The sequence below is a fragment of the Perissodus microlepis genome, chromosome 15, assembly GCF_051167445.1.
Source record: "Perissodus microlepis isolate ML-2025 ecotype Zambia chromosome 15, ASM5116744v1, whole genome shotgun sequence".
In the NCBI taxonomy this organism is placed as follows: domain Eukaryota; kingdom Metazoa; phylum Chordata; class Actinopteri; order Cichliformes; family Cichlidae; genus Perissodus; species Perissodus microlepis.
In genome coordinates, this window is record NC_140475.1 from 16552171 (window position 1) to 16576336 (window position 24166).

The 24166-nt window shown below is 41.0% G+C and overlaps 1 protein-coding gene across 1 annotated transcript; it reads right to left on the reverse strand.

Annotated features, from left to right (window-relative positions):
* Positions 1-11254: 11254 nt before the first annotated feature.
* On the reverse strand, positions 11255-23516 carry thbs1b (thrombospondin 1b). Its single transcript, XM_084953440.1, has 23 exons — positions 23271-23516; positions 23021-23105; positions 21925-22484; positions 21730-21805; positions 21315-21395; positions 21081-21190; positions 20501-20626; positions 19401-19497; positions 18369-18542; positions 18070-18246; positions 17810-17983; positions 17432-17559; positions 17170-17322; positions 16759-16977; positions 16537-16644; positions 15976-16135; positions 15752-15870; positions 14926-15160; positions 14585-14812; positions 14198-14469; positions 13986-14083; positions 13759-13898; positions 11255-13639 (listed from the first exon to the last, which is right to left on the reverse strand). Exons 2-23 carry the CDS (start codon positions 23082-23084, stop codon positions 13632-13634), a joined length of 3507 nt encoding a protein of 1168 aa, XP_084809566.1. The 5' UTR covers positions 23085-23105; positions 23271-23516; the 3' UTR covers positions 11255-13631.
* Between the last annotated feature and the right edge of the window lie 650 nt (positions 23517-24166).

Sequence of the window (24166 nt, forward strand, 5' to 3'; positions counted from 1 at the left end):
GTACAACTGATTCAAGATGCACATTTCTGTACTGTGTTTCGGAAAGTGTTATATTACAGTCTGAAAACGGAAAAATACATGACAGTGTTTATGCCAGAAGTGTCTGTGAGTGATCGGGCAGTAATGCTGTCCACTCGCTATAACACTAAATCCTGCTTGAATGGCACAGACAGAACTGTGACGCAAGTGGGTGAGAAAGAGAGGAAGGAACCAGGTAGTTTTTTTAGCTGAGAAAGTAATTAACATACAGTTATCCAGACACTTTATTAGGTACACCTTGCTAGTACCGCTTTGGCCCCTCTTTTGTCTTCAGATGTGTCTTAATTCTTCACTCTATAGATTCAACAAGGTGCTGGAAACATTGACATATTAACATATTTTGTCAGCTGCACATCCATGATGAGAATCTCCTGTTCCACCACATCCCAAAGGTGTTTCATTGAACTGATGGTGACTCTCGAGGCCCATTTGGTACTAAAGGGCTCAGAATGTGCCAAGACAGTATTATGTACACCGTTACATCAGCACCTTAAAACTTTGATACAAGGCAAGATAGATCCATTCTTTCATGTCCATCCATCCACCTATCGATTAGTCCGTCCATTGTCTTCCACTTATCCTCATCAGGGTCACGGGGGTCACAGGGCTGGAGCCTATCTTCAGGGCGAGTGGAGGGGATACATCCTGGACAGGTCCCTATTCTGCCGCAGAGCTAAAATATAGAGACAGACAACTATTCACACTCACAGTCATACCTATTGGCAATCACCAATTAACTTAACACCACTAACTGCATGTCTTTGATTTCATGCAAATTTGGCCCAGAGAACTGCTACTTACTGGTTATCTTCTGTTTTTCAGGCTGTTTTCTCTGAACCATAGAGTTGGTAGTGTGGGGAAAATCCCAGCAGATCAGCACTTTCTGAAATATTTTGACCAGCCCATCTGGCTCCAGCCTGTTGACCTGCCGAGCCTGAAAAACACTGATTGAAACCCTGTTTGATCTCAAGAACTGAAGAGGAGATAATTATAATGGATCATTAGCAACACAGATCAAGAAAGGCAGGGTACACCCTTAATATGTTGCCATTCTGTCTCAAGGGTTAAGGGTAAAATGGAAAATTACAAGTTAATCCTGTTGACAGCCTGACATAACAAACACGAAAAGCTTTAAAAATGGCATGAAAGACTACAGCTGGGTTAGTCCTGACTTTATTCTTGACCCACACAACACACAAAGTTGTCATAGTGCTAGCTACCAATTCACACTACCACAACATACCGTGCCTCAGTTAAAACCAGTCTTAACTTCTTCAGACATCGGCCTGCTTGCAGTAACACAAGTGTCTCAGTCACAGCTGTTTACAACCTCGACTGTCACGCAGTGCTGACCTGTTGAGAGGTTCAGGGCACATGTGGAAATCTGTCTGCCACAGCTATCTTTAATATTTCACACCTCTGTGTGAAGAATAGGGTGAGTCGATTTGTGACCAACAACAGAGAATACTCTATTTCCTGCAGGCGGTCATACGTTGGTTTGAGGTTTCAAACTGAAGACACTGTGGCTTTTTTCAGGCCATGGTGCGATGGTCTGTGTTTGTGCAAGAAATGTTCATATTGAGAAAATAATAAAAGCTTGTGTTTTAGTTTCCAGTGTGGGTGTATATTGTTGTTCATTAATATTACGGTTAGGGATGGGTACCGGTATCCGGTGCCATCATGGCACCGGTTCTGACATAAACGGAAGTAACCAGACCGAAAAGCAGCGCACATTTCGGTGCTTTATTTCGGTGCTTTTTTTTTCCTGAGCTGTGATACATTTTAGATTCTAGCCAATCATTTTACGTTTCCGAGAATAGTAGGCGGGTCCAGGTACGTACGTTCTTTTAGAGCAGAGCTACAGATTAAAAATGCCCAAGGCGAAGCGGTCAAAAGTCTGGCTGTACTTCACAGCAAAAGATGCAAACTCAGCAGCCTGCAACAAGTGCTTTAAGGTGATACTGTGATACTGTCAAAGGAGGTAACACCTCAAATCCGATGAAACACCTGGCGACGCATAGCGTTTTTTTTAAAAGCCGAGAAATGCGCCGTATTTGATAGCTTGCTGCGAGACCTCACACCGAGCACATCTACTGCGGGTGTGCTGCCTGTTATCGGACCCGGAGTTAGCAACATCCCCCAAAAACCCGAAGAGGGGAGTCCTGGCCCCTAGCCCTGCCAGTGTAGCAGAAATGATGACGGATGATGATGGCAGCAGCAGCCGTTCTTCTCTGTGTGAGTAGCTTAATGTTGTTCGTGTGTAATTTACGTTGAGTACGCTAACCACGTTATTACATTAATGCATGTAATGTGAACTAGCAAACATCATCATAGCTACATGCGGCTGTCTTCTTGTTTGATGGCAGATACTCCCTTCACCCTGGCCAAAAAGGCTAAAATGACCAAAGAGACCAAAGTGGAAAACAGTTAAACATGAGAGGTTTTTGGACAAAGTTGGTGTTTTTTTTCCCCATTGTTTAAGCACTGCTTCCAGCCAAGAGTGATACCATATATGCCCCATAGCTGCAGAAAAGGCTAACATTGTTATCTTTTTACAAAAAAACAGCTGAACATGAGAGGTTTTTGGACCAATTTTGTGTTCTTCATTCTTTAAGCACCGGTTTGAGCACCGTTTAAGCACTGGCACCGTTTCAAAAGTACCGGTTTGGCACCGGTATCGGATAAAACCTAAACGATACCCATCCCTAATTACGGTATTACGGCATATTCTTTCATTATTGCATTCAAATGATGTGTCTTACTGTAAGTGCTCTGCCGGAGTTAAGCAGCTTCTCATCAGGGACTTTTTTCTTTTCAATTCCAGTAGAGCTGTTTTGTACCACTGACAGAAAAACATTCCTAAAGCATAATGCCTCTACCACCAGATTTGATGGTACAGATATTTTTCACGGGTTCATAGTCACCATTTTTTGTGCCAAATAGCTCAATTTGGTCTCACCCAACCGCATGATATTCTCACAAGTCTTGTTTAGCTGTCCTGCATGATTTCAAAACATAATGATGTAATGTGCCACCCTTAGTTTTCTTGAATGTTGTCCCACCTACTTTGAGATCATTAACAAGATCTTCTTGTGTAGTTCTGGGGTTATCCCTCATGGTTTTGATGACCATCGATGCTGCCTGTATGCTTAGTCGAGGTCAAAGAGTGGTAGACAGCAGTGGGGTGCGGTGACTTTTACAGAAAGTGAAAGTCTACACTTTCATTAAAAAAAAAAAATTATATTAAAAAATGTCAACCATGTGTGCACTGCTCTTCCATGTGCTGTTGTTGGTCTGTCAGCCAGCTGTGGAGAAGAGTGAAGTTAAAACATACAAAGAACTGAAGTGAAACTGACTGTTAAAACAATGAAGTCTCCACTTCAGCCACAGTTTGTACTTTTCATGCTGTAGTTTTGATCTATGATCATTTTTTCACACTTCTCCTGTTCTGCTGTCACTTCCTTCCCTGTTCTGGCCCAGGACATAGGTCATCTGTGTCCACGGGCATGCAGTTGGGATTTTGGAGTACTGCATGTCAGCATGTCTGCATTGCTCTGTATGTTGTCCAAACACAAACCACAGCTGGACACATTTGTAGGTCCATAAATTGTACTTAACATAGGAAGCATATCTGTTATAATGATAAATCAGAGGGTTGGTGTACTTGCTAATGCTAGCTCCATTTCCAAACAACACAGATGGTAATTGAGCCGAGAGCAGTGAAAGCAGTGAAAGCTCACCTCCCTAAATGTGGTTCTGCCATAGGTTTCTTCCTGTTAAAAGGGAATTTCTCCTTTACACTGTCACTAAATACTTGCTTTATAGGGTGTCAGCTGATTGTTGGGGTTTTATTTGTATTACTGTACAGTCTTTATTTTGCAATGTAAAGCTACTTGAGGCTTTGACTGTTGTCAGGATTTGGTATAATTAACGATGGATGCTGGAGGTCAGTAACTATGTTGTTTCCAACTAAGCTTTTACTGGATGGTATGTATTATAAACAAATACTTATTCCCTCACTACAATGCACACGATTCAATGTGAAATGTAATAAAATGTTTCACTGAAACTGTAGCCTGGTCATTTCTTAAGTGCTTAAAGTTATGAATTCAAACACGTATTTACTCTACTGTCAACTTTGTTCCCGTTGAGTGAAAATAAAACACATTTCATAACAACTGAATTTTTCTGTCAAGGTTTCACAAACGTTAAATTAATCTTGCACTTGCCTGAATTCCTTTGCATTACAGCTGGACCCAAATCAGATGTCTCGCTCAATTTTTTTGAAGAGAAACATTGTCAGTGCCGCTCTGCAAGCACAAGGTTTGCTCTCTGGCTGCAGGCCCGCCTCTGTGCCTTTAGTCTGTTCAGCGAGCGTGAGAAGAGAGAAGCGAGCAACAGCACCGATTAGTTAGCTATGTGTGCAGTGTTGTTTTTGTGGTTTGTTAGCGAGATGGAGGCTGTGTGAAAGAAAAAGTACGAAACACATTGTGTTGCCTCTATCTTCTCCAAATGATTATTTATATGCAAGCATAGTTAATGATTGGGTTTGGTCTTGTAGTTTTAGATCCCTTGTTATCACATGTTTGGTGGTGGCCAATAATTTAAATGACCTGAATATGTAATGAAAAAAATGTAAAAGTTCAAAAAAAGTTAAAAGCAAACTTTATTTAATAAAAACTAAAAGAAATATAAGCAAAACTTCATCTTTTGAAGTGCTTTAAACCTCTGCAGCTGCTCTGCTGTGTGTTTGTTGTATATTTTCTCTTTAACTCTTAAACATGCAACTGTACAGTGATGCTAATGTGCAGCTGTGTCATACTGGTACAGATAGTGGAGGTGTACCATATGGGCACACAGTGTCTTTGCTGTGTTTGAAGCAGTGAGTCTGTAACTCCACACAAGGCCAAGGCCAGGAGGAATTACAGGCCATCGGATAAACATAAGCTGTAGAGCAGTAGCAGGGCGTGCTCCCTTCAGGAAATTAAAAGCCAGTGCTTCTTCCTTCAGTCTGCCCACCTTCTCTCATCTCCTGCCAGTTCAGTAAATGAATAGCAAACTAATAGTGTCTGGGACTTTTCCTATCTACTGTTGTCTGTAGAGGGCATTCACCTTCACATTATCATACAAGTATAACAAAAAGAATGCTCTAACTAATTTTTCACAGGCATGAAAGGGAGCATGGCATTAGCATAATGAGTACTGTACCATGTCTTAGTTGTTTGCTGTAATCTAGAGGTGCATTGTCAAAACATGCAGTCAGTAAGAGCTGCAACAGCTTCATAAGACTGATTCCTTTTGTATCAGTGATGTTTTGATGACTCAGTTTTCCCTTTTGATGAAATGAAAAAACACCCTCTGTCTCTCAGGGAATGAATCATGCATAAAAATTAAACACCTCACTGAATCTGAGCCTTTGAAATCCTTATCGAAGTTACTAATGTTCAGTTAGCATGTAAACAGCTGATAACTGTTGAAAACTGCTGAACACCTTTCTGTCATTATTAGATCAAGAGGAAAAATGTAAACACACTTTTCTTCACACCCTAGCAACTGCTCAGAAGCTAGATAGCTAGTTGCCTCATAAGTCATATCTGATCAGAGTATTTTCCTCTTCTGAGTTCAACGATAAAGCAGTTGAACTTTAGAGAAAATGTTGATATAAAACTCCCATAGTGTGATTAGTCAGTGGGATGTTGGAGGAAAAGAACATTTGTGAATACATTTAAGGTTGCTCATTACAAATAATCAATAAAAGAAAGGAAATATTCCAGTGCAGGGACAAGAAAATCTGTTCTAAATTGTGAAAATCTTCAAAGATGACTCGCTCTTGAAAAAGATATTGTTGCATTGTGGTTAAGCTGGATAGTGGAGCACTTGTATATTAGTCAAGGAGAAGATGTGCTTAGTGTTTCCATGCTGCGGAGTAAAAGCAGCCCTCTGGCATGGCTCTCGAAGTAATAAAATAGGAAGCAAAGATGAATTTCACCCAGAATGGAATTCTGGTCACGTAGCCGGCTTTGCCAACATGGTCCCTGTCTGTTTTGGAGCCTTCAGCCTTTTTGCTGCTTCTCTGCTTTACATGTGACCAGATGACAACGGGGAGAAATAAACAGAAGTAATGTACAAAACACACCACACAGATGTGACAGAGGAGGAACAAATGTGGTCACGCGTGCTGAACAGTGACTTAAAAAATTTAAAATTATAATGGATAGTATGAAAATGAACTAAAATTTCCCCCTTATAGTTTTTCAGTTGCAACTTATATTTAATTAACCATCATCTAATTATGAATTTTTTTTAAACCTGTTGACATGCGTCAAAAGATGATGAAGGTCACCTTTTTTCCATCAAAATATTTGCTGCATGTTTAAGTTCACCAGGTGCAGTCAGCTCAGGGGTCAGAGGTCAGAGCACATCCTAGCCAGGAATCCCATCATGTCTGCCAAAAATCACAGGAAGCGCATTGTTCTCTATGGGGAATTACTTTATGAGGGCTTACAGAGAGGGATTATAGAAACGTAGCCAAAGTGTTTATGTGATTACACGGCAGTTATGTCACTAAGTCTGACCTAATAAAAAGAACTTCTTTGACTGATGCCATGATTGTTTTAGTTCTCATAAAACTTTTGTAGAGTTGTGGTTTTGAGCTGCTGCGGAGCCTCTGATTTGGAAAACACAAAGATCAGAAAATCCTGACTGTTCCACTGAGTGTCCCAGAGTGTGTTATTATAAAATTACCCCCATGTGACATCCAGCTGTCTGACACTTCAACACTGGTATTACAGAGCTTCAGCGGTTTATCTTATAAAGGTGTTTGCAAATCTTTTAAAACAAAGATAGACTACATTCAAGTATGTGGTTATTGACCAAAGACAATTTGTGTAATATATTAATTAGTGTTATCATTCGTAAAACTAAACTGCAAGACATTTTCAGTATTTTTTGCACCTCTTTGACTCATATGATTATAAATTAGAAACCTTTGGGTAAACATTTGAACATTTGTCCACCTGGGCAACAGCACTCTGCTACAATAATTATATAAGGTCGATGCTGTCCTTCTTAAGTTAAATGCAGTGTATGAATGGTAAAAATCTGTGAAGGTCATTGTAATTAATGTAAAAGTAAGCATCATTTTATTATACTAACACTAATAATAATAATACTTTGTTGTGATGAATCGCAAAAGAACAAGGACTGAGTTGGACTTACCTCTTTGTTCCTGCCAGACTGTCTGTGGGTCTTTGCATGTGAATGCTTCAGCCATTTGATGTATCATATCACTGTCCAGATGTTGTACAACCTCTGGAGTGATTAAAGTGATGACTTGACCAGATATGGTGCCTGCAGCTATTTTTTGTTCTCACAAATAGAGTGCAGGTGTCATTGGGGTTTTATTTTGATCCCACCCTCCACACCCACGTAACTATAATGGCAAGAAAATGCTTTGACTAAACCACATCCCAGACCTATTTTTCACTGAGCCTTTATTGTTCAAGATCATGTTATTTTCTTCCTATTTGAGTCTCGAATACTGTATGCACAGGTGGCGTCCTGCAGCTCCTGTACTTAAGGAGGTGGATGGTGGGGAAATACCACAGTATTGAGTGGGGGATCCTCCATCTTAAAATAAAACTCCAACACCTCTGTACACAGCAGCAGGAAGCAGAGAGGTGTTGAATGACAGAAGGAGGACGAGTGAGGTCAGATCAAATGTAACATTTCAGGTTTGAGGTTTGAGGCTAGCTGTGGCAGTTGTGCAAATGCGGTGCAGTCTCTCCAATTAGGTGGATGAATTACATGAGCTAAAAAAAAGCATTTTTAACTTCAGGGTGGATGCCCTTTGTTCCATTCATCAGCATATTATTCACTACTTTTTGCTCACACATTAAAGGTTTGTGAGCAAATTGAGGGATACAGCTTTGGCCTGTCATTATTTGAGGAGAGTGGGTGGCAACTAATGACTGAACTGGTTTGCAATTGCAGGACTACCAGTTAAGTTCTGGTCTGTCTGGGAAATTTTTAGCACTTGCAGATCGTCTTGCTTCAGCTCATTTAAGTCTAACAAGAGCTATTTGATTAATCTCTGACCAAGACACCCACTTTAGGTTCACTGATGTTTCTAAATCATGAATGTGAGTGTGAATGCTTGTGCATCTCTCAATGTTAGCCCTGTGATAGACTGTCAACCTCTCTAAGGTGTACCCTGCCTCTCACCGTATGACAGCTGGGATAGGTTCCGGTCCCCCAATCCCAGCTTTCATAGCTAACCCGGATTTACGATTACTATAAATACATGAGTTTGAGCTTTAGAAAATTTTTTCAACACAAACATAAGGAGAACATGTAAATTCAAACTTCTGAGTTCTGGAAAAAAAATACCTTGACCCGTCCCTAAAGAACCTCATAAAAGACTGCAAAAACAAAGCATAACTCACATCAGCACGCCAATGCAAGGACAAGGGTGTATGCTCAGCTCTAGTCAAGCAGGTAACCATATGGTGCAAGGCTCAATGCAGTGGCTTGGATTAGAATTCAATCCAGGTCCCATTGCTGTGTGCTTCCTCTTTCCTATATAAAACTTTGCTGTCTTATGAAATTATGGTGACAACACCCAAAAAAGAGTTTAGAAAAACAAAGCAAAAAAAAGGCTTCATCTGAAATTTATTTACCACTTCTTATCCTGGAGTTTTTGTTTTATATATATATAAAGAAATAAAATTTTCTTTATTAAAAAATAAGCATAATGAAGAGTACTCTTGACTCATTAGAAATTAAGACAAAACAGTCTAAAGGTACTTTATTGGATAGATGGATGGATGGATGGATGGATGGATATTCGTTCAAAAGCAGGGTTTGCAGAAATCATGTTGGAACAAACACCAAAGCAAATCAAAAAGAATGGGAATTGATAAATGACTTATCAATTAGATTTCTTATTGACTGTCCCACTGGCTCCACTTGGAGAGTCACCACCATCTCTAAGGTCTAAGGAGCTTAGAAGAAAAAGCGTATGGACTTCTTTAAGTTGCCTGAATGACTGATCTGACCTGGATGACTGAGAACCTTCACAGACATATTGCCGTACATTTTGGGAGGAACACCCTTCAGCTGGTGCGGGAGTATGAAAAGGAATCAAGGAAATTATCGGATTATAGGAACCATCTCCGTTTCAACTTCAAGCAACTTAAAGAAGTCCAGAAGCTTTTTCTTCCAAGCTCCTTAGACTACGATGACCTGGATGACTGAGAACCTTCACAGACACCATCTCTAAGCAGCATATCAAAGTCATTACATTTGTGCAAACTGTATGTGTGCAGTGCGGCCAAATGTTTATGCATGTTGAAGGTATTTCCCGTCTTATTTGTGTTCAGTGTTGGGGTTGTTATTGAAAAAAGTAATGCATTACACATTACTTCTTACTGTTCTTAAGAATAATGCATTATGTTACTTAATTACTCCCCAGAGAAAATAATTTGTAACACAACTTTTTATACATTACGCTCACATTTCTCCATAAAATGACCTGAAACACACCATAATTACCAGTTAACAAAGTAAACCTCAAATAGCCAAGCGGGCTAACCCAGACATTGATATGTGTCTACTTCAAACGCTTTAACTACGTTACATCCAGTTTTAGAAACATCAGTGAATCCAACGTTTGTGGGGGTTTTTGGAGGGTGAAGCTAAAATACATGGAAGAAACACATACTATAACAGGCAGAAAAACTCCACACAGAAAGAAGTCATTAGTGACTCTTTTTTTTCTGTGAGATAACTAACCAATACATGATTGTACTGCCTATCGTATCAGTTTCCCCAAGTAAGAGATGTGATATAATTTATTCATGGTTTAAAGGAAGATATTAGTGGTAAGACATTAAGACAGAATTTACGGAGTTTTCTGTAAACTGGTATGTGTTAACTCTCACATCCTGAAATGTGCAGGATGTACAGCTTAAAATAGGCCGTAAAGTAAACATGTGGGTGTTTGTAGGCAGCTGACAGAGACCTGTGAAAAATGCAGCCAGTATTAGGATGTCTGGTCTTTAATATTGCCACATTAGGTTATTATGGATTATTACAATACTGCCCTGTCTAAGTTAACAAGACAGGCCAGTATTGTAATAATCCTGGCCTGTAAGTTCATAATCAGCTTCCTTTTGTTTTAAGGGAAATGTTGTAATGTAACCAGTTAATTTATATTTGCTTCTCTCCATTTGACTGCAACAGGATAAAGAGTCATTCTATTTGCCATAAAATGATCTCCATAATCATATCTAAACACAACTATGTCTGGTCTGTCTTATTCTGTCTTATTCTGCATATGTCTTATGCAGCCACTGTGGCTCAACGGCCTAAGTCACAGGAACTCAAACATCAACGGAAAGTCTAAGTCAGAATGCGTCACTCTGCATGACACCAGTCATTAGAAGTCACTGAGCTCTTGTTGTATTTCACCTGAGTGAATCTGAACTGTAAAGTGCACGTGAAAAATTACCTGTATGTTTTCATTTTTAGGACACATGAATTAGCAAGCTTTTGCAGCCATATGTCACCAGAACTCTGAGGTCTTCTATTCAGTGCTGGCTATCCATCCTTAAGTCTAAAAACTAAAGGTGTCAGAGCCTTTGCAGATGTTGCACTACACCTTGAAACTCTTTGCCCTCTGATCCATGATATACAAGCTCAGTCGACTACAAAAGTTCAAAAAGAGCTTATTTTTTTGAACTGGCATTCAGGTAGCATTCTTTTATTTCTAACATCCTGGTGTCCTTTTACTCCTGGTCTTAGTTTGTTTTTTTGTTTTTGGGGGGGGGGCTCAGGTTTTCAGAAATCGGCAGTTACAAAATAACAACAATATAACAAATTCAGCACACACGTATATAATGCCTTTCAGTCAATGTCAAGGTTTGTGTCAACCTAATATTTGCATATTGCAAAAGAGGTCACACAGATCAAACTAAGGAGGAGACACCTGCGCCACATTCCTCATGAGGCCTTTATCATCGAGATGACGGAATGTACAAGTCTATCTGTGCTTCTGAGAAAGTAGGGCAAACATTCGACTGTGAGTAATTTTGATTGCTGTGCGCTGAATCTATAGATCTGATCAAATCTACTTGCGTTTTTGATGGATTTTGTCACTGCTCTCCATAAATCGTGAATTGATCAATGCTAGATGGCATGAAAAACAATAAAGTAATGAGAATGTTAACAACTATTTATTGTCTTAAAATACATAACAAAATAGTTGTGATGAATAAAAACAGCATTTTGCTTTGTACAACTATGAAAATGTTTACAGAGAAGCAAAACTAATTGTACAAAAATATTGGTAACATTGATACACAATAACAAAAAAGATAAAAACAATAAAGAACATAACATCCTCACGTCAGTGTGCAAACCGTTTATACAGATGGACATGTGCCCCTTAATAAGGCAGCAAATCCTGATAAATTATTTAAATAGCAAATTTCTACAAACACACGCGCGCACGCACACACACACACACACAAAATCAGCGTCTCACAAACCACTAAGACAAACAGGACAATAATTTATCTGCTAAAAACCGCATTGGACATACGTGATAAAGCAAAATAAAAAAAAAATATAAGAAATATCCCACCTTCTTATAATTTTCACTGTAGTAAATGATGGGATTGGGAGCTCTGCTGTATTTGTAGCTATGTCATGTTATATTATTTACAGCTCATGCTACAGTAGCACTAAGATGTCAATCATTTCAAAGGAATATGAAGAAGTACTTATGTTTTTGTTTGATCAAATTATACAACAGCAATGAGGTAATAATTGTACATCAACGATCTCCTTTGTTTTTCATCTCTCTCTGAAGAAAAGGCACACGGATCAGATACACTTCATGCTAAATAGCCCTGTCTGAAGAGTAACGAATTCTGGAGATAAAAGACAACGACAATGTTATGCATCCTGTATCTAAGCGTACCTGATTTGGGGTCAATTTTCACTGTGATTGGAAGGATACTTTTACTTTTTCAATGTACAAAAATTTTGTTTACTGCCTACACTGTAGGCAAAAATCAATAAATTAGATGTATTTACATTTCATAGCAAATTCCCCCCAAAGTTGAGGGGGCTAAATCTCTTCGATTTCTACAGTTAGGATCTGATATAGGGAGTATTTTGGAAGAAATTTTGACTATGTGGTTATAGACTCAAGAAACTTTTTGTAAAATATAATTATCTCCATCTAATCCTGAGAGTTGTTAAGACAACCAGATGACATCAAAAAAACCAACAATACCTGTATGTAAATGATCGTTAACATAAACTAGTCTTGCATCGCATACTTCCATAAGGCAAGTGTGACAAAACGCTCACATATGGCATCATGAAGAGCACAAGTACCCAGATAGGATACTCAAAACAGTCAGAAGATCAATATGAAATGCTGTACATTTCTCACCCGCTAGCTATCTCCAATTCCAGCTAGCTAGCTAACAGTAGCAATTTTTTTCTAGCTTACACCAAACAGTGCATGTTATGGATTTGTCTGGTGTTTAGGTATGTTAAATTGAACTGTAATCTTCACTGTTGAGTAATTCTGTATTAAAAGAATCACCAAAGGCTCAAGAAGTTGCACATTTTTACAAAACATGTTAGCTAACTCATCAAATGCAACTGTTTTTTTCTATTAGGAACATGTTTTAGCATGTTCAGTTTGAGACAACTTTGTCGGAATTCATGCATTATGTAAGTATGCAGTGTACAACTGTGCTACTTGGCACTCTGCTCTTGGAAGTATTCAAATTGAGACAAACACAGTTCATAGTTCTTCTACCCTAGAGATTCTAGGGTAGAAGATGAAAGAACTTTCTTGTTCCATTCATGGTTAGTCTTCCACATACATTCTGTACATGCATGCAAACATTTATCCACAGCATCATATTCCCCTTATTTCTAACTTGCTCCCCTCTCAACAGTTTTCTTAAATCATTAACAACAAAAATTCCTACAAAATGCCATCTTCATTTTTTGAGTCCTCATAAGTTGTATTGTCCAGGATCTACATCCTGGTCAGACTGGTAAGGCAAAGGAAATATTCTTCTTTATTTCTTTGGGAAGTCCATCTAGAAAGTGAGGCAGAAAAGGCTGAAGAGGTGAGACAGAAAGAGAGAGAGAGAGACGTAAAGACTTGGAAGTGCATAGTTGTTTATGAGGAGCCATTCCTGTACAGAGATGAATGAGGTCTTTCAGAGAGCGGGTAAAGCAGGCAGAGCGGGGATAGAAAGGTGTTGGTGACCTACAGGCTTTGTTGGGTTTTTTTTCACCTTTCCCTGCTCTTATAGATGTTAAGGATGGTGGTGGAGAAGGGGCTCTCTGATCCTCAAATGGCATTCAGCTGGTTGGTTTTCTTTCCAAACCGGCTTCAAGTTACCCTGAGGCTAACCATATGCCCTTCGCCCAGTCTGAGTGAGCATGCCCAAAAAGAAAGAGTTGCGGCAATAAATTGGTCCCTGGACTTTGCATGAGAATATAGAAGTTCATACTTTATACAAAAAGGTGCATTCCTCAGAGCTTCCTGCGCCGTACATTTATGCATCTGTCAAAAGGAAGAGACATAACATGAAGAGATTGCAGAGGGTTTGTTTAATGTCTTTAATTCTAGAGTCCATTTTAATAGAACAATGTCAATTTTAGTGGTTTTCAAATAAAACTTACCTCTGCATTCATACTTGAGGTCTGAGAAGTATACCATCTCTTGTGAAAAGACAAAAAGACCTAGCCTTCCACCTGCATACGTCTTGTCATAGATGCTACCAGAATCAGCCATGATCTTCTTACCCTCATACATGACAACTCTGTGGAAATCAAGGAAAAATTAGACATTTGAATGCCAAACTCATGAAGGGTAACTACCTACAGACTCAAAATTATTTTCTGCCCACCGAATGTGTCCTGTTCTCGGCCTATGGATCAGATGCCATCTGTAGGCAGTGAAGTCTTTCCATCCGACGTTCTTTGGGTCATGCCAGAGAGTGCGAACCTAAAGCGTGTGAAAAAAAAAAAAAAAAAGACATGAGTTTTTCTATTTTATTTAGGTTTGATTATCAAAAATAAATGTTTAAATTGTCCATGAAAGAACAGAAGTCCAATGTACCTGTCCTGGGGTGTTGCCTGTGTGCCAGAGGGCATTTCTGAGGTGCTCTCCTGGGCCGGTGGTGGAATTAACCACTTTGATGGACAGGCCAGAGTAACCTTGTGCCTTAGTTGGCTTATGTGACCAGTAGGTCTGTGTGATTTGCTTCCACATCACCACATAGAACCTGGAACTGGACTGGTAGCCAAACACAAAGCCGGCATAGTCATCATCCCTGTCAGTGTTGATGAAGAAAGTCCCACTGAAGTCCACTGCATTGAACTCATGGTAGCCTGAACAAAAACAGGTTGAAAAGGTGTCACGACAAGAATTGAATAAAAAAAAGAAACTTTCCTGTTAATCTTTGCAAAGTTACACATTTGGTCCAGAGAAATCGTTGGTACTTACCAACAGCAATGCCAGGGTCACAGTTAACAGTTTGAACCAGCTCTTTGCCCTGGTGGCGGACGACCCAGTTAGGATCAATCTGGGAGGTGCCTTTTGGATCCAAAGGAACCATCTGGAACTTACGGAAGTCTGTCTCACTGATGTCAAAGTTCTCGGGACACACGTCATAGATGTCAGGCACATTGTCCTGATCAAAGTCATCTTTGCAAGCATCTCCACGGCCATCACCTGAAAAATACATATTCCAAATTATTTAATAATAATAATGATACCCAGGGTGTATAGATATATGTGTTCCAGCATAAAACTGCTTAGATGTATCCATGTCCAACTTTGCTCACCATCAGAGTCCAGCTGATCAGGATTGAACGCCAGCCTGCAGTTGTCTTTTTCATCAGGGATGCCATCATTGTCGTCATCATGGTCACAGGCGTCACCTTTGCCGTCCTTGTCATGGTCAGCCTGATTGGCATTGGGAATATACGGGCAGTTGTCCAGGTTGTTCTGGTGTCCATCCTCATCAATGTCCTGGTTGCTGTCGCACTTGTCTCCCACACGGTCATCATCTGAATCCAACTGCAAAATTAGAGTGTTTAAACATCCTAGTTAGATCTGGTTTATGGGAAAAATTGAGTATTAGCTTACTTGTACTCTATACACCACCAAATAACAGCTGCATTCATGTCTGAACATGTCTCTTTTGGCCTTTAATTGTGCGCTTCACTCTTTAAAAAGTTTAGACTTCCCCTCCTTCCCCTATTCTTCTCCTAATTCCTGTTGTTTAACACATTCCTCTTTCTCAGTGTAGCATGGCACAGGTGGACTAAGCAGGACTAAGACAGAGCACACATATAGCCCAAGGCAAGCCCATTCCTTAGTAATATCCAGCCTGGGGACTCTCCCTTCACATTAGCCAGCTAACGTCAATGGGTCATTGAAAAGACCCTTAGCCCCCCACCACGCCTTACTGAACTAATGTGCCCTTCAGCTGCATACAGGATTTACTCCACCTTTTACATGCCATGATAATGCTTCAGCAACTACTGAAGCCTGCTTTGACTGAAAGGGAGATATAAAAGAGAGCCCGGGAGATGAATGTGGATTATTGTTGCCGGGTAAGACTGAAGCAAATGGGTAACAGCAATGCGTGTGTTTGCTTTTACACACCTGATCAGGATTATGTTCTAGTGGGCAGTTATCACACATGTCTCCCACTCCATCCAGATCTGTGTCTCTCTGGTCAACATTGTACACATAGGGACAGTTGTCCTTCTCATTCAGTATGCCTGGCATAAACGGAAATAAATTAGATGAAAATGCAGCACAAAAGCAGAAAATATAAAAGTATTGTCTAAGAGTTATGTTGATTTTTTTTTGTTTGCAGGTCTCACCATCTCCATCAATGTCCACTGCGCAGGCATCTCCCTCTCCGTTGCTGTCGGTGTCTGTCTGGTCTGGGTTGCTATTGTAGGGGCAGTTGTCGCAGCCGTCACCCACATCATCACGGTCATAGTCATACTGCCTGGGATTGTACACAAAAGGACAGTTGTCCTGTTTGAAAAAGAGAAAAACGCAGTGTTAGAGAAAGAGTCAATGACAGTTTTTAAGGTGCTGCGGTTGTAATTTCCAACTCCCTCCCTGCCCACTTACAGGGAGGGAATGATGCAGGATGAAAAGCAGCTTTATTTGTAGGCTCTCTCCTGCATCAAATGTTGGGATTAGCAGCACACAGCGCAGCTCCTTCAGAACCTCAGCACTGGAATTTGAGGTTTTGGCTCAGCCTTGGGAGAAACATTTGTTTTTCTTTTGAGCGCCACCCTCCTCTACCCTACCCCCCATCTCCACCTGTCCTCTTATTAGACAATGTGAAGAATGCAAAAAGATGTGCACAGGCACCGTTTCACACTTATTCCTTGTACAATCTTATTTCCTGTCTGGAAATGTTTACTTACCCTATCATCAGGAATACCATCGTTGTCATCATCATTGTCACAAGCATCTCCAATGCCATCCTTATCATAATCTTCTTGCCCTGAGTTCGGGAGGTTGGGACAGTTGTCCTGAATGAACAACAACAGAGTCAGTCTCAGCCATTATAAGCAATATTTAGATATTTTCACTTTAACTCTGCAAAAACATTGACATTTCTTTGCAGCTGCTTTGCTACTACGTACTTTTTTGCAGTGGTAGGTGGCATTTTCGACACACACCAAATCTGAATTGGGCCACCCATCCAGATCTGTGTCCTCTCCGCAGATATGGCCATTGCCAGCATAACCAGGTTTGCACTCACATCGGAACATGGGGTCAGCAAAGTGTCCAAGATAGTTACAGCGGGCATTTTTGTTACAGTCATGGCTTCCATCGAGGCAGGGATTACGGGGTGAGCACACCTGTAGATTGAAGATGAGATGAATATCAGTGGTGAGACGAGCTCTGCATAGTTTAAATTCATGACATTCTCTCCTTAGAAAGGCACATATTCATCACAACACATTAGTATGACCTCTCCCTGTTATCAGTATTTGTTTAATAAATGTTGTCTCTCTTGCTCTGTTTTTGGCTTCAAACAGGAATCTACTTGCCTGCTTATTAGCAGCGGCCTGCTCCACACCATGGCCAAACGGCTGGGGTCCTGAGTAACGAGTTGGGCAGGGCAAACAGTTGTAGCCTGGAACGGTGTTCTCACAGCGGTGCACCCCATTAAACTCAAAGCACGCATCAGGAACCTCTTTGCACTGTTTTCAGGATAAAAAAAGAATCACAGTTATGGTTACGATGTTGCCTGAATTCTAATATATGACTGTAGCTGCTTTAATCATTGAACAACAGCTAAAGACGTTTTACCTCATCAATATCTTTACACTTGATCCCATTGCCAGTGTATCCTGCTGGGCACTTCCCACACTTCCAGGAACCATCGGGAAAACTTGTGCACTTGGCACCAGCAAAGCAAGGGTTGGACAGACATCCATCTGAACACAGCAATGCAGTCATCATTATCAAAATCCTTCATATGTAACCTGCTTTTAATCTTAGTAATCCTAATCTCTCATTGAGATGGTACACTTACGTATATTTAAAAAAAAACTTCAATAAATAAAACCTACATTGAAGTGGATGCCAACAATAATGTTGTAAAGACAAAATTTTAAAAACATGAATAATAAAAAATACCAAATACATGGAATATGTGGAACTCCTTTAAATGATAAAATGCCTCACCAATTGGGCAGGGGGTCTTGTTGCACCTCTGGATGTCCTTGGCTTCACCGACACACTCTTTACCACCATACTGTGGTGCAGGATTATTGCACAGGCGTTTCCGAGTCTGTTGACCGCCTCCGCAGGTGAGACTGCATGAATCCCAGGGAGACCAGGGACCCCAGTTGCCATTGACTGATGAAGACATGAAGAAAGCATGATCAACGTCTTCTCTTGCTTTACAGAGTAGCAAAATCCAACTGTAGTATGAAGAAACTTACTGGGACACGGGGACTTTGTACACGTTTCAGTTTGCCGGCCTTCTCCAACACAGTCCTTGCCTCCTAGCTGAGGAGTTGGGGAGTTGCAGAGGCGGATTCGGGTGATGACACCAGCACCACAGGTGACCGAGCATGATGACCATGGTGACCAGTGGCTCCAGCTGCCGTCCTGCTTGACTAAAGGCCACAAAACAAGGTCAGAGATCAGTTATCAAGAGCCAAAAAGTGACATTAAATCATAAAAAAGTCACACATGAATTATTTTCTGTCTGTTCTTGTTGTTGGTTAAGTTAACTCACAGCGCTTGTCACACTCCTGGAGGTAACAGTCTCGGGTTTGCACAGAGGTGCCCTCACAGTTGTTATTGATACGGTCGCAAGAGCGCCCACGCTGCTGGATGCCACGCCCACATGACACGGAACAATGGGTCCATTCAGACCACGGCGACCAGCCGTCCTCTGCATAGTCGCTCGCTGAGCAGGAGGGAGAGGGAGAGAATATGAGAAGGAGGCGAAGAGGGAGACAATAAAAGAGCTATTGCAGCGAAGCAGCACCCCCTCGCAAACAGCCCCTAACCTTAAATGAGGAGGGGAAGCTCTAAAAGCAGTGGACTAATGGTCTGGATTTAGCTGGGAGACACAGCTGTTGTGAGCATACGTAGAGGACTAACTGGAGAAATAGAAAGGCCTCCTGTCCTCAGGATGGATAGGGATGCCCCACTGGCTTATGTTTTCCAAAGAGGAAACAGCTTTTGAAAACATGGCCCTGGGTCTGTAATGACTTCAGCAAGTGGCTGAGGCCGGGATGAATGCGGCTCCCAATGTTTACTTAGGTTTTAGGGAAGCATCGCAGCCAAGTCTGCCAAGGTATGAAGAACATGCCACCTCCCCTCATGTAAAAGATGGCTTCACTAAACAGAAAACCAATTTTCCATTCCCCTTTAACCAATTTGGCAAATTGCAGCCATTTCAACTTGAAGATTCAAAGATGTTTTAGAGCACAAAGCGCCAATGTTCCAAACACATAAGCACCCTTTCATACTAATACAGTTAAATCATCTTTAAAACTAGCATTTTTTTTTCTAATGAAGAGAAAGCTTTACATCAAGGGAATATTTGTGTTTTTTTGTTTTATATGGCAACTAAAATAGAAACAGCTCGCTCAGGGAATGGTACAGTGTTAGCTGAAATGTCATACGCTGTGTGGACCATTAATGTAACATTTATAGTGCAGGTTTGCATACCTATAATTATTTTAATTACAGTGTGTCTTTGTATAGCTATGCAGGTCATAACAAAATGTGTTGGAGATCGTAGATTAGAAATGCTTACGTGTTCCACAGCGTGGGCAGCACTCTCCATCGGGAACAGTAGCATTAGCACAGGGGATCAGGGGGCAGGAGATCTTGCGACACACAGTAGCAGAGTTCTGCAAAAGCACAGAGATCAAATTCATTTTTAAATATTTGGATATCACTCAAGTTTTGCTGCAATTTTCCTCCAAATTCAGTCCAGGCACTCAGTCAAGTCCCAGTGCTTGAATGGAATTTGAAACACTGGACCCTTCACAACGGCGTCACTAATGTGGAGTTTGTGGGGTTGTTTAAATCCATTTAAATTAGTGCATGTTTGAAGATATGTTTTTAATCTAGGCTTCGCCCATGTACGTGCAACCATCTCATTAAATTCACTATTGGTCATGTGAGTTTAAACATGGAAGAATGAGTAAGAAGCAAGAGTTCTGGCTGAGAATGGGGACCCCTGCAGCCAACCACTAGGTCAGGGGAGGGTGGGAAAGAGGCCAAAGTCCTAATAAAGGATATGGGTTTCAGCATGGAGCCGGACTGGGCACAGAGCCCCGAACAAGTAAAGCCAGCTTGCCAGCACAACCTGTGTGGGTTCACTATGAATGACTCAGGCATAAGAACTGCCTTTTGACTATGCATGCTAATGTTCTCCCTCCAGGAACTGATCACTGACAGGGAAAAAAGCAGAACCTGGAAGAAGTAGTCTATCTGCACAGGGAGAAATAAGCAAATGAACCCACTGGTGAAATGCAGGAAGATTTCCTCCCAAGTATTTTACATCTGCATCCTCCTGTCCACTTGTCAAAGCCAAGGTCTTGTTCTTAATTATGGGCAACGGATCACTTAAGTCCTTCAAGCCCCTCAAGGCCACAGTCAAGTTGAACTTCTGACAGCAGACCTGTCGTTACAACAATAAAGACTGTTGGCCTCCTGCCCAGTCGCCACACTACTTACTAATTACTGACCAGATCAGTTGTGTTGTGGTTAAGTGTGTCTGCCCATTGTGGGCTGTCATCATAGTGTGTGTGCTTGTGTGTGTGTATGTAAAGAGAAGTCAGAGCATTGAGTAAGTCCTCCTCACACGTGTGTTTAAGTACACTGGTGGGAGTGCTGTGGAGATCTCACCTGACAAGTGCACTCGGTGCAGTCATCCACGGTCCACTCGTCTCTGTTCTTGCGAACGATGCCATTGTGGATACAGACACCACTGTGAATTCCAATGTGGGATTTAATAAGCTTGTTTTCATCCGTCTGAGGAAAAGAGAAACGAGAAAAATAGACTTACGATAATGAGTTGTTAGCTTGGTTGTTAAAAGAGAAAAAATGTGAAGCCCATTTTAAAATTCACAAAGTAACAGAGATACAATTCTGAAGAAATGCAGGAGGTAAGCAAATTCAGCGTCAGCACAGACGAAAAGAATTATATGATGTACAGAGTAATAAACAGTAAAACTACACAGTAAAAACCATTTGCAGTTTTTCTGATACTGATTTGCTGAATTTACAGATGATTTTCTGTCAGATGCCTTCTCAAGTTTCATTCACACTGCAGAGCTTTACAAATACTTAAGAGCTCCGTATCTCCTTTGCTTAAAATACAGACAACTGTACACACATCTGACGTACACACACGCAAACAGATAACCAGCAAAGAGGCAGACGTCACTTAGGTTCTTCTACACTGTCTTCTGGGTTTGCTCCTTACCAGCTTGCGGAATTCAGTGGACAGCTCCTTGACCACCACACCAAGACCCTTCAGCTCTTTAAACATACTGAGCAGGTCCTCACAGGAGAAGCCACACACCATCTGCAGGTCTTCACCAGAATACATAACAGTGAGAAAAACATACTTAATTTTTATTTCAGATTAAAATTATTTAATTCTCATATAGTTTAGAAAAGTTTGCAGACTGAGTGCATCAGATGCAGCAATGCCTACCTTTAGTCTTATGGCCACTGTACTCAGTTCTGATGGCCGAGGAGCCATTGAGGTTCCTCAGGACCATGGTGTCAGTCATGGCTGAAAGAGAAATACTGCTGTGAATCAGTATACTATTTCAATGGTAATATATTAATTAATAAGGTCGAGCATAATGCCCCGCAGCAGTAAATTATGCAAAAAAGTAATTAGTTCATTCTGCATAGGCTGGAGAACATACTGTGAGACCACAGAGCTCTGAGATATTTGTAAACTGGCATTCCTTTTTGGCATCTCATAAACAGTTTCTCAGGCAGTGTTTGGTACAGAAATCAGCAGACAAACGGAGTACACGCAGATTTCTTTGACAAGGAATTGCTCGCACTTGAGAGTGCATGGAGCAGATGAGTGATTGGTAAACACTTTGAGTACTCACCGCTTTGGCATCCTTTGTTGCGTAGAATAGTTTCCAGAGTCGTTCCAAACACAAACCGCACGTTTTGTAGGACACCCTGCAAGTATCAGTGTGCAGTTTAAGCACCGGTACACAATTCGAAAAGTTCATCACACTCAAATTATTTGAAAACAAATTCCTTCCTGACATATGCTGCTCCATTCTCTCAGCTCTCACCGTGAACTTGTCCTTCACGGCTCCCTTGCCAACCCTGAGCTGCGCGCTGGCCGGAGTCTCCTGCGTCAGGATGCTCTGAATTGGCGCGTCCAGTTCGGCGGTGTTCACCTCATCGCATCCCACGTACAGCTTTGCCCAGTCCTCCTGCACGAACAGCGTGATATTTTTCCACTGACCCGTAGCCAGACCCACATCTTCGATGGAAACCACCTGCTGCTTGTTCTCGGTGGAAAAAACAATGTCCAAGGTGTTCGCTTTGCCGTTTGAGACGACCTCAAACACGGGTCCGGATCCATCCTTCTTCTCCACAGTCAGGAGGCTTCCCCTGGTGCGTCTGAACTGCTTAAAGTTGAGCAGTAGGAGGAAACCCCGCTCGGCATGGATGGAATCGATCAGGTCCCTAAACGAGTTCTCGGGGACCGGGGGGATCAGGTCCGGGTTGAGGATCTTGTAGGCGGGGCTGTACGGGTCGTCTCCTTTCACCAGGGTCACCCCGTGGTTCTTGCTGGGGACTTTGACGAGCTCAAACAAGTCATACACGCTATTGTCGTCTCGACTCTCTGCGGGTGAATAACAATAAGGAGTCAGCCTTTGTGAGGCGCTGGATTTCTATTGTTTTCACTTTTAGAGTACTGCAAAACGTTTTTAAAGCCATACCAGCTCCTTTATATTCTTTTTTTAACCTCCTAGGACCTGGCGTCCACATATGTGGCCTTCACATTTTGGGTTATTTAGACCAAAATATTACATTTTGCTCTACAAGGGCCTGATATCCACTTACGAGGACATTATACTGCTACTGTTCTATCGAAAATTTAAACGAATATCCTCATAAGTGGCTCTCATGTTTCTTAGAAACAAAAATCAGGTAAAACAAAAAATCTGGTAATTCTTTGTTTTTACATTCATTGGGTCCCAATATGCCCAAATATCAAAGAGAAATCAAAAATGCATGCCATGGAAGAGTTCGGGTCTTAGGAGGTTAAATTAAAAAGAAAAAAACAAACACAAAAAACAAACACAAGCTTTTTTCCCCTTATCTTCCACAAGAATCATTCTGACAAGTTTTAACCAGTTCAAACTGAGACAAACTCACCTGCGACTCTGGCAGCCTCGCAGGTCCAAAGCATCAATAACAAAAATATCCCCGGCAGCTTCATGGTGAAAGACAAATCTGCGGTCTGTGACAAATAACCACAAAAACAAAGCAGTTCCATTTTAATTTAAAGCATTAATGGTATTGTCAGAAAGAGTCAGCCTGCAGCAGGTTGTACACCTAAAATACAGCTGCCCAAAGAGCGATGGCTGACGCTGCTGCAAAAACACTCAGAATATTTACCACTTACCTGCTTAAAGCAGCAGATCCAAAGTAATAAAATCCGGAAAAATCTGGAGAAATCCAACAATTAATCCCCAAGCATGAATTTGTGACAAGTTGTTTTTATATATATATATACTTATAAAGTTCCACTGCGAAAAGAAGGAAAATAATGACAAAAAGAAATTATTGTATTTTAGTTTTTGTTATATAGAAATTTCTCCCTCCGGTGTCAGCCGCTAAAATACAGCTTTTTAAGCCGAAGGGGGGACAAAGTGCTATTTAAATAGTTTGATGCCATTCCTAAGAAGTAGCCTCGTCCAATCACGGTGAGGGGAGAAAAAGGGACGAGCTTATCCTCTTAGGAGAAAGAGAGAGAGAGAGCGCGTTTTCCACTGCGGGACCAACTTCACTGCGTTGCCTTCAGAGTCTTAATAGTCCAGTGTTTCATCTCAGCGTCCATCCATCAGCCCTCACAGGCATTTCCGTCTCACAGCTACAGCGACGTGACACATTTATAGCGACGTGTTTCTAACATTCACAGTAGAAAAAACAAGTCCTCCACAATTTTATTCTCCCATCTCTTCAGCTGATTAAATTACAGCTTTTTGGATAACAATATATGCTCTATCATATTCCTTTGATATCTTTTTGGAAACTTTTGTGGATTTGGTTCATATATATGTCTGTTTTCAGACTTACTTCTGCTTTGAACTTTTTATATAAACTTGTTATATTCCTCATACTAATGCTGTGGTGTATTAACTTTAAAAAATAGCCTACTATAAAAATTACACAATGAACCACTTTTTTTTTTTTTTTTTTTTTACCGCTGCTTAAACAGATGAAAGCTAGATATCAGAGTATATTTGGTGTGACTTGAGCTTCACAGATTATGAGCCTCAGTTTGCTGCAGTTCCGGAT